Raw genomic sequence first — 11,386 nt, forward strand, 5'->3', positions numbered from 1 at the left:
CCAACTAGAAGTGATCAGGCTGAAATACAGTCATTCCATAGACCAGCCCAATAAGATCGGTCTGTGTGGGTAGATGTGGGGCAGACAGTCCAAGGCGATCTCTCGTGTCGGTCTGGGAATGGACGGAACACTGCCCGTTGTCGAGCGCGCCACTGATCTTTGTTTTCTATTTATCAACTATCCTTCATGGAAATGCCCATTCACCTGCTTGTCTGCATTCCTCTTTTCATCTTTAATTTCATTCTTATGCCAAAGGAACTTTTAGGGGGTGAATTTTTATAATTAATAATCATGATACAAAAAAAACTATTAAGTTAAACCATATAAAATTGACAGTATTTTACCATTTCTGATCTACAGAATCAGCAAGTTTCTGTGGTCTACTGAACACATGACATTAGGAGATTTTCACCTAAAGCAGTTCACGATCAGAGACAAGGAGACAGCCCTCCATTCATCATTATCGAGAGCCTCCTACATACGATCTCTCTCTCATTTAAGCTTCTACCAGCTCTGGGGGAGCTTCTTAATAACACTTTTTGTGTAGAAGGTTTCTTGTAAAGACCTTTATTCAATCAACCTTATGTAAAATACTTTGTCTTTTTTTTTTTAACTCAGTAAACATTTGTTGTGCCCTTAACAGGGGCTAGCCGCCTTTCTCAGCCTTACGTACAAAATTTAGTGCATCACAGTCCCTACTCTTAGGAGCATGCAATCTAGGAAGGAAGACAGGCATGGACGTAATTGTAGTGCAAAATAGCAAGTCACATAATAGATATAAATAACATGCTGAAAAGGCACTTAGCCTGCCTGGAAGAGCAAGAAGACCTCAGAGCAGGTGACATGTGTACTGGTTCTCAAAGAATGAGCAATTTACTTGGCAAAAAAAGAAAGGGGACAATACAACATCACCAAGCCAAATGGCTTATTCAAAGTCGCAGAACAATGAAGAAGGATGTGTTTGAAGAACCGTGGTTTGAATGTAGACAGGACCCGCGAGTCAAGTGGCAAAAGATGAGGCATGAATGGAGGCAAGATCTGGTTATGAAAGGTCTTCCCATATGGGGCTAAGAAGTTTGCATTTTACTCTGCAGGTGGAGAGAAGTTACAAAACACATTCACATGGGTTTAAATAGCTTAGAAATAAAACTGTTTCTGCTGTGAATTTTTATGTTCAGTCCAAGCATCACCTAAGTTTATAGAAATATTACACTAGCGACCCCGCAGCATGAGCTTCTGCAGTGGGAACTCTTTTTACCCAGCCCTGATACACATGTGAGCAGAAGCAACCTGGATTGCCAGGGGGCTGTTTCATCCCTGGCATCGTTTTTAAACACAGTCATTGAGCTGTGGTTCCTCACTGTGGCTGGAAGCACAGCCAAGGGCCGTGTTATTGTGAGAACTTGCGGCTTTGACAATTACGAGCTGCTCCCCTGCAGGACTCTCTGCTTCGCTTGGGTGAAGGAACTTGCCAACGCGCACTTCATGTTTTCATATTTCCCTCATTGGGTAATTGCAAAATGGGCAATTCCACCTAAATGCAGCGAGATCAATTTCATTAAACTGCAGACTAGCTAATCAGTGGCCCAGTTTTCCAGTCACGTGATCTGGCATCTGGCATTTACCACCCATCAAATGAAATTACACAGCACCGATACATGATCTGCTCACCCCTGGGTAGAACTTTTTCCCTTAAACTCCCTCCTCCTTAACACTGTGTGATGTTTGATAGTGCCATGGCGTATCTATTCAGGGATATCAACTGGAATGTATTAAAACTTTATCACAAATGGAGATTTATATGTGTGCATAAATTATATATAGACAGACACATACACATGTATATGTAGGAATACGTATGAATGAGTTATCCCATTTATGTGAAGTTTCCAGATGCATAAAGTTAAGTGACTATCAAACATTTTTCTTATTTAAAAAATTATACATATATAGACACGTGTGTATATGTGTTATGTTTGTGTGTGTGTGTATATATATATATATGAATGAGTTATTTTATTTATATGTATCTTCCAGGTGCATAAAACTATGTGACTACCTAAATAGATCCTGGTACCAATTCCAATGTTGAGGGAGGTCCCCCAAAACCAACAAACAATTCTCAGACACCAGCATGTGTCCAAGAATTCAACTCAATTCTGACACTATCTACCCAGAGATAGCATCAGATTCTACAGTTTCAGGGTCACCCCTACAAGACTACCTGCCTCCCACCACTTCAGAAGCCCATCCAAACCCAGGTGTTACCTGTGCTTCGGACCCACTGGCTAATTTAAAGGTTCCCATGATCCTCCTCCTCAGGTTCGATTAACTTGCTAGAGTGGCTCACAGAATTCACAAAAATGCGTACTTATTAGATCACCAATTATAAAAGGAAATAACTCAGGAACAGCCAGTTGAAGAGATGCATAGGGCAAGATGTGTAGGAAGGAACATAGACCCTCCGTGTTCTCTCCAGACATACCACTCCCCTCATACCTGCCTGCGTTCACCAACCCAGAAGTTCTCTGACCCCTGTCCTTCTGAGTTTTTATGAGGCTCCATTACATAGGCAAGATCGACTAAATTCTTGACCATTAATGATGGAACTCCATCTTCAGCCCCTCTCCCGTCCCTGGAAGTGTCGGGTAGGATAGGACTGAAAATACCAACCCTCTAATTACAGGGTTGGCTCCACTAGAAACCAGCTCCCCCCCTCCCCCCCGTTCTTAATTTTTTGACTTTCCAAAAGTCACCTCATTAACATAACAAGAGGCAACTTTATCACTCTCAAACTTAAGAAATTTCAAGGGTTTCAGGAGCTGTGAGTCAGAAATTGTGGGCAAAGACATATATGAAATATATATTTTGATCATCAGAATGACCAAATACATATTTCTTATAAATTATACTATGACACTATCAAAGGTTTCTGTTTTGTTTTACTTACATTAAGTCTTTTTAAAATTGTTTTCAATTACATTTTATATTCAATGTCATTTTGCATGAGTGTCAGGCATACAGCATAGTGGCTAGATAGTCATATTCTCCAGAGTGTTCTCCCCGGTATTTCCAGTACCCACCTGGCACCATACGTAGTTATTACAATATTGACTATATTTTCTATGCTGCACTTTACATCACCATGACTGTTTTGTAACGAGCAATCTGTACTTCTCAGTCCCTTCACCTTTTACTCCCAGCCAGCCCCCCGACCGCCCTTCCCACTGACAACTATCAGTCTTTTCTCTGTGTCTGTGCGTCTGTTTCACATTTGTTTGTTTATGTATTTTGTTCTCCACATTCTACATATAACTGAAATCATATGGTATTTGTCTTTCTCTGACTGCCTTATTTCATGACTTATATCACCAATTATAAAAGGATATAACTCAGGGACAGCCAGTTGGAAGGGATGCATAGGTCCCTCTCTTCTGGTTCATTTAGGTCCATCCATGCTGTCGCAAATGGTAAAATTCATTCTTTTTTATGGACAAGTAATATTCCATTGTATATGTACCACAGCTTTTTTATCCACTCATCTATTGACAGGCACTTGGGTTGTTTCCAAAATATGTTTATTGTAAATAATGCCGTAATGAATATAGATGTGCACATATTCTTTCAAATGGGTGTTTTGGGTTTCTTCATATATATTTCCAGAAGTGGAGTTGCTGGGCCATAAGGCAGTTCCATTTTTAATTCTTTGAGGAACCTCCATACTGTTTTCCTTAGTGGCTACACCAATCTGCTTTCTCATCAACAGTACACAAGAGTTCTCTTTTCTCCATATCTTTGCCATCTCTTGTTTGTTGATTTGTTTATGATGGCCATTCTGACAGGTGTGAGGTGATATCTCATTGTGGTTTTAATTTGCATCTCTCTGATGACTGGTGATGGTGAGCATCTTTTCATATGTCTATGGGCCATCTGTATGTCCTCTTTGGAGAAATGTCTATTTAGGTCCTTGACCATTTTTAATTGGATTGTTTGTTATTTTGGTGGTGGGTTGTATGAGGTCTTTATAAATTTTGGATATTAACCCCTTTATCAGATGTATTATTGGCAAATATGTTCTCCTATCCAGTGGGTTCTCTTTTCATTTTGTTGATGGTTTCTTTTGCTGTGCAAAAACTTTTTACTTTGATGTAGCCCCATTTGTTTACTTCTTCTTTTGTTTCCCTTGTCCAAGGAGATATATCAGAAAAAATATTGCTATGGGAAATGTGTAAGATTTTACCACCTATGTTGCCTTCTAGGACTTTTATTGCTGTAAGTCTTATATTTAAGTCTTTAATCCATTTTGAGTTTATTCTTGTATGTAGTGTAAGAAGGTAATCTAGTTTCATTGTTTTGCATGTATCTGTCCAATTTTTCCAACACCATTTATTGAATGGACTGTCTTTACCCATTATGTATGCTTGCCTCCTTTGTCAAACATTAATTATTCATAAAGGTGTGGGTTTATCTCTGGGCTCTCTATTCTGTTCCATTGATCTATTTGATTGCTTTTATGCCAGTCCCATGCTGTTTTGATTACTATGGCCTTGTGGTAGCTTGATCTTAGGTAGTGTAATCCTCCAACTTTGTTCTTTTTTCTCAGGATTGCTGTGGCTATTAGGGGTCTTTTGTGGTTCCATATAAATTTTTGGAATATTTGTTCTATTTCTGTGAAACATGCCATTGGTGTTATGATAGGAACTGCACTGAGTCTATAGATTGCTTTGGGTAGTATGGACATTTAAATCCAGTCTTTATGGAAATATTTCTGAAGGTATTGGAAAGGTGAGTTCCAGAGTCAGCCTGCTCTGTTTGAATTCCTGTTTCTTTGCCTTTTAGTTTTCTGTCCTTGGACAAATAACAATTTTTCTGAATCTCAGTTTTCTCACTATAAAATGAGAAACCACCTCATAGGGTTGCTGTGTGAATTAAATGGGGTGTGCATGTAAAGCATTTGGTATTTGTGAACATTCAAGTGATGCTAGCGATGAATAGTTTATGCACATTAGAATTGATTCTTGGATATTGGGACCATCATCATGGGCATTAGTAATTATGGGAAAACTAATAAGCTGACAATTCTTGGGGCCTATTAAGACCCAGAAAGTTATCTGTCCCTTCACTAAGTGGCCCCAGACTACCAGTTGTCACATTTTGATATTGCTAATTTATATAGGAACCTAACAGTGCTCTTCCTCCCTTAATGTTTCACTAACAAATCAGATAACCTGATTTGTTAAGATTCCATCTAAAGCAGGAGTACTAAAGCTCTGAATGAATGCCCAAGTCTGTCCTTCAGTGCCTATGCTGTGTGTTGTCTTTTTAGCCACTCAGATCTTTACTGCTGATTTCAAGGTTGTCAGCTATGGAATGACAAATGCCCAATACAGCATGACCTCACTTATATGTGGAATCTAATATAGTCAAGCTCATAGAAGCGGAGCGTAGAATGGTGATTGCTAGGAGCTGGTGGGAGGGGGAAATGGGGCATGCTGGTCAAGGGTACCGATTCAGTTATACAAGATGACTCAGTCCTCGGATCTAATGTGCAACAAGGTAACTATAATTAACAATGGTGTATAGTATACTTGAAATCTGCTAAGAAGATAGATCATAGAGTGTGCCACCAAAAAAAAAAGTAACCGTGTGAGCTGATGGATGTGCTAATTACCTTGATCATGGCGATTATTTCACAATGTCTGTGCATATCAGAACAATAAGTTGTGCATCTTAAATATATACAATTTTTATTTGTCAATTATACCTCAGTAAAGCTGGGAAAAAACAAAGCTACAATTCAACATAGATGAAAAGTATGCCATAATTTTGTTTAAAAAGATTATCTGTAATGTCTCTGATAGATGATGTTATCGAGTGACCGCCAGAGAAGTGACATACTCAACATTTTACACTTGTAGCTAATGACACGTGTCTTTAAAGGTCCATAGCTTTAGAGACCCAACAAAGGAATAATTGTACCACCTGATTTTTAAAGTAAAATATGGCATATAAATAAAAACACACCTAAACAAAGTTTTTCTGATTCAAAAAATTGTAAATCAGCCTATCTAGAACCAAAATCTCAGCTCCATAATTCAAATAGCATTTATTACATTTCTTGACTTTTTTGTGTGATTTTTAAACTAGCAATCCTACTATTCTTTATGGGAATATTGTACAAGAGAGGCCAGAACTGCTACTTGCTGTCTACATGAATGATGCCCCCAGAAGTTGTGTAGAGAAATCCCAAGTGAGATTGCCTTCATAATAAATTTGTGTGATTTGTATTTTGGCTTGCTTAGTGTTTCATAGCCAAACCATCTCAGTGTCCAAGATAATCGCACCCACCTCCCTCTCATTCTCCTGGCTATGAGTACTTCTTAACAACATTCACCCTAATTGTGAGAATATATTTTTTCCAGGAAATAATCTTTCTATACCTTTTTTATCAGTTCAAATATTATAAACCTGGTTCTACAAAATAAAATAAATTCCAGACTTCAGCTGATTCTCTCAAGTTTGTCTCCTAAGTAGTAAATTCTACATTTTAATAGATCTTTATATTTATGTTTTATATTTTTAAATTTTGAAACCCTGTATTTTTCTTATTTTGCCTTTCGGCCATGTCCCTTTCTCCAGTCAGCCTCCCCCTCTAACACACACACACATACACACACGCAGCAGGTGGCCCGCAGTTTCGTAAACACACTTTGTTCTCTCTTGCCCATAGACCATGGGCATTTACTCATGCTGCTCCTTCTCCATGGAAAGCCCCGTCTCTGTTTCCTTGGCAAACTCTTACGCACTCATCAGAACTCAGAAATGACCATCCACTCCCCTCTGAAGCTTTCTCGTGCTGGTGTGCTGGGTTGGGCCCGCTCGTGTGTGCTCCCATAGCGCCCTTTCTTTGCTCTGTCCTAGCCCTTGGTCCCTGTTAGGTGCTAGCAGTCATGCTGAACTGAAAACCCCTTAAGGAAATGACCTTCAAATCTCTTTTCTACCCACCTTGTCTAGCATGTGGCCGGGACTTAATACTCAGTGAATGATACTATGAACGTCATCTCCTTCTTATAAAAAAAAAATCACTGTACTTTTAACTAATTGAGCAAATCATGAGCTACTCATTTTGAAGTTCAATGCCCTTCTAATTATTTTATCAAATAATTGAAAATGTAAACATAGAAGGATGCTCGGTGTAAACACTCGGATGTGGGGGAAGCACAGGGGTCTCGGTTTCGTTTTTCGTTGCTCCGTGTAAGACATCTTGATTTCTCCAGGTGGGAAAGCCTTGCCCAGGTGGGTGTTGACGTGGTGGCACAGTGGAGCACAGAATGTTAATTGCAACATGCCCCCCGTTTTTAAAATCTTTTTCAGGTTACAAGTGCCGCTGCCAAATATCCTGGCCAAATGACTCTTCACCTCGACCCTGCGCTCGTGTGCGGAGGGGACGGGTTCACTCGGTCCAGCTTTGATGGCTGTGTCGCTTCTGCCTTATGTGTTCTGGATGCCTTAAAGAATCGTATTTAGTGTGTGTTTTCTTTTTAATTTTATTCTTTGTATTTCTTTTAATTTGTTCATTTCAGCTGACATACGATATTATGAGTTTCAGGAGCACAACATCGTGATTAGACATTTATATAACTTAAAAATTGATCAGCTAATAAGTCTATTTAGTACCTGTGTTCTTATCTTCTACATGTACTTTGGGTTTTGGTTTTCACAATTCTCTGTTATTGGTTGTCTTGTTTTCTATTTTGATGAGAGAAATTACCAAAAAGTTGTTCTACGCTTGTCATTTTTTTTTTATGGAGAATAAAATCAATTTTAAAATGGTGATAGTTACAACCCACGCTAGAATAAAAATTCCTTGGACTTTATACCTTTTGCCACTTTTCTCAGTTGCCATGACTACTACTTGAGAGACGAAAATTAGTGCTTAAGAATAACAAGTGACCCTCCCCCCAAATTAGGTGAAATCACAGTAACAGTTCATGTTCCCAAACCTTTATTATTCTTTGGAAAATTTTGCTTTCAAATAAAGAATAACCATTATCAAAGCCTGGCTTTTAATCTTCAAGTGTGCCCTTGATTCAGCATTTTTGCTACCTGCTGAACTACAATGTTCCTCCAAACTTTGAATGGCAGTGTAATTTTTGTCTCTTATTTTTCTCCCAAGTCATTAAATAATCCTGAATCAGCTATGTCCTCATCTCTGAGAGGGCAACTTGACTGATGAAGTAACCTCTCTTTAAATTGTTAGAAAATAACCCGATTCAACCTGACTTTTCAAGTCACACAGCGCTTTTTAACTTAAGAAAAAGTCTTAGTATGACAGATAAAAATTAAATGGAAACTCAGAGAAAATATATTGATCTTTACCTTATGTTACCTCTCATGGCTGCTGCTGCTTTTATGTGCATTCCAGTATGTGCTGTGGCATTTAGACTGTGTCAGGTTTAGTGAATTTAATGCAACCAAAAAATGTATTGAACCAGAAATTAGATGCACTTAAAGTAGTTCAATATTTGCCAACATATTGGTTCAGTGACCCACATGGTTCAGTGACAACCCGGTGACTTGCTGGCTGGAGAGAAATTGGTCCCCAGACTTCCAAACAAGCTACCTGTTGCTAATTTGAAGAGCAAAATGGTAAGTTCTATTTTATCATTCTGAAGGGAAAGAAATCATTGTAGCCTCTCAAACTAAGAAAAGTCTAACAAAAGACTTCTTATCTTGGTAGTAACCTTAAGTTTCACACTTACATGTCCACTGCTTATACACACACAGGCATGGGAAGAACTTGCTTATGTAGGTACAAAGTGGGTTTTGTGACTCTAGGGAATACTATGTGTCCTGTCAGCAACTGGTTGGTGAAAAACAGAAATGCCTACATATAATGTCATTCATTTTTGAAAGCAGAGAAAGAAAAGGGAAATTAATGTAATTTCTGCTATGATATGATAAAAAATTATAGACTTCTTTCATCATTTTGGCCCATATTTGATTAACATTTTCTTTGTTTTGGCTTTATCCTTTAAAAAAAGGTAGAAAAATCATTCAAATGTATTACTATTTTGTTTTTAATATAATTCTGGAGTCATTTGACTGAAAACATCCTGAAGCTTTAAGAACAATGTTATATTTGTCTCATGAATGTATATCCTCCAAAGGAAGGGAAAAAATTTGTAGGGGTGGGATGCATAAAGACAGAACTCTTCTAAGCCATTAGTGATGACTGCCAATATCTATTCATTCTGTGTCTCCCTAATAATTTTGTACCTATTTTGAGAAGACTATATGCAATATGAGGAAAAAACTCAACCCTGCCTTATATGTAGATCAGTTACTTTGCTATTTTAATCATTCTAAAAACTCATTTTACACTGAGTTCTCTCTATGAGAGGAAGAGACCAATTCCCTGATGCTAAGATAAGGAAGTAAAAATGTATCAAATGCTTGTATTCTTCCTTTTCATTTACCCCTTTCCCTGTAGAAATGAAATGGATACGGGGTTATCTTGTGCTGGAAGGCATCCCAGAGGGCCGTGAAAACTCAGATGGCCGGGATGCCCTAAAAGACCCAGGGCTAAGGTATCAAGCTCCCCTGGGAAACCAGGGTCAGCACCATTTGGAGCAGTTGCCAAGGTGTGTGTATGTCAGCCCCACAGAGCCACACTGCACCGTGATATTTCCAAACAGGGGTGTCATTAATCAAGCCAGCCAAGGAAAGCTGCTCTGTTTTGAAAGGAGCATATTCAAGTGAGAAACGGCTGGAGCAGTGGGGTGATTTAATACTTGTTAGCTGATAAATATAGCCTTTGCCAGAATAAAACTTTATGACGCAGTGTTGAAAAGCTTAATTACTAAACTGTCTATGCGCTCCTTGCACAGGCAGCAAGGGTGACAAATTATATCAGTAGAGTAGTATTTTTCACCTTTGGCATTTCTGAAGGGGAGAAGTATGTCTAAAAACATCAAGAAAGCAGTAATAATTGTAGGCCAGATGGGGGGCAAAAAGACACGCCATTGAGTCACCAAGCTTTCTGTGCAAAATGCCATCAGCCCCACCCCCTGTTAAGTAAAAAAAAAAAGAAGTCCATTTTACGTTTACCTGGTATCTTATACCCATCCAAATAAAAATATATAAAAATATATGTGTGTGATTTTCCACTTTCCATGCTCCTAACATTCTTGTGAAATAAACAGAGCAAGGATTTCTCATTCACATTTGACAAATGAAGAAACAGACGCACAGATATTGGTCAACCAAGGTCACATAATGGGATGCCGAGACAAGATCCATGCATCCCATGGCCCAGTTCTATTTACGTGGTGCTACACTGCTGCCAAATGAACATGGTAATTAAAGCTGAACTGAAACATTAGTTGGAGGTACAGTCAGCACCGTGTGGTCCTCTTATTGATGGTTCATTTCAGAGAGCTAGCACTAATCCTGATGTGATATACACAAGGGTCTGATACGGAATAAAGTTTCCCCAATACCAGCTACATGATTTACAGTCCTGTTATTTTCATTTACTGGTTTATTTCCCTCTGTGGGGGGCGCTTGCTGTGAGAAAGAGCTGCATCATAATGATACTGAAGTCGACCTAACAGTAGTTGGTTGGCTACAGACTACGTTGATCGTTTCCTTCTGTATTTCTCTTTGTTTCTTCATTCCCTTTGTTCCACTCCCCTCTCCTCTGTCATTTCTTTCTTCCCTTTTATTTTTCCTCCTGCTTCTTTCCCTCTGCTCAATTCTCCATTCTTAGAAACCTGGAATATAAGTGCAATCACATTATATTCATATTTATCTTATTTTAATTTTTTTTCTAAAATTTAAAGCAGTTGATTCTGCTTTTTATTCAAGTGGACTACTAGATAATCATTATTTAGATTTTCAGAAGTGATGCAAGAATTTAAAACTGGCTATAGCTTTCAGGGATCTCAATGCTAATAACCTAAAAATACATGCAAAGCATGGAATCAGGATCTGTGGTGGACACGATGGAATATAGTCAGCGATCTCCTCCTAAAAATTCTAGTTAGGGGAAGAAAGCCACATGGAGTAGAAGGCAGGGTCAAGGTGCATGTTCGTGTCATGGCAAGCAGTAAATAAGATGCTCTAACCTATGAAGCTGGGGAATCCTAAGAGAAAGGACCATGTTTAATTATGAGAGGGTGCCTGGACAGCTGCAGAGATGCATCAGGCAAACACATCCTTCTACGCCATACCTGAGCAGACCTGGCTGACTCTAGGAATCCAAACTGTGTTATCAGGACAATGAGTCTTTCCTTTGGAGAAGGCTCAGTGGGACACAGAAAGTGGTCTCTGGGAAGAAGAAAAAGCCTCAGTAAACCTCAGACCAGCCTGTGCAAGACTGAGC

At 38.8% G+C, this 11,386-nt stretch overlaps 1 protein-coding gene across 2 annotated transcripts in view; it reads left to right on the forward strand.

The window, feature by feature from the left end:
• Nucleotides 1-10,013, forward strand: part of RNLS (renalase, FAD dependent amine oxidase) — a 243,857-nt gene extending 233,844 nt beyond the window's left edge. For both annotated transcript variants that reach the window (XM_024563414.4, XM_053923186.2), the window contains exon 7: nucleotides 7,375-10,013. In XM_024563414.4, coding sequence (XP_024419182.1) covers nucleotides 7,375-7,527 — 153 coding nt within the window. In that variant the 3' untranslated portion in view covers nucleotides 7,528-10,013. The remainder of the gene's footprint in view (nucleotides 1-7,374) is intronic.
• The last annotated feature ends 1,373 nt before the right edge of the window (nucleotides 10,014-11,386 follow it).

Source organism: Desmodus rotundus, chromosome 4 (genome assembly GCF_022682495.2).
Source record: "Desmodus rotundus isolate HL8 chromosome 4, HLdesRot8A.1, whole genome shotgun sequence".
NCBI classification, from domain to species: domain Eukaryota; kingdom Metazoa; phylum Chordata; class Mammalia; order Chiroptera; family Phyllostomidae; genus Desmodus; species Desmodus rotundus.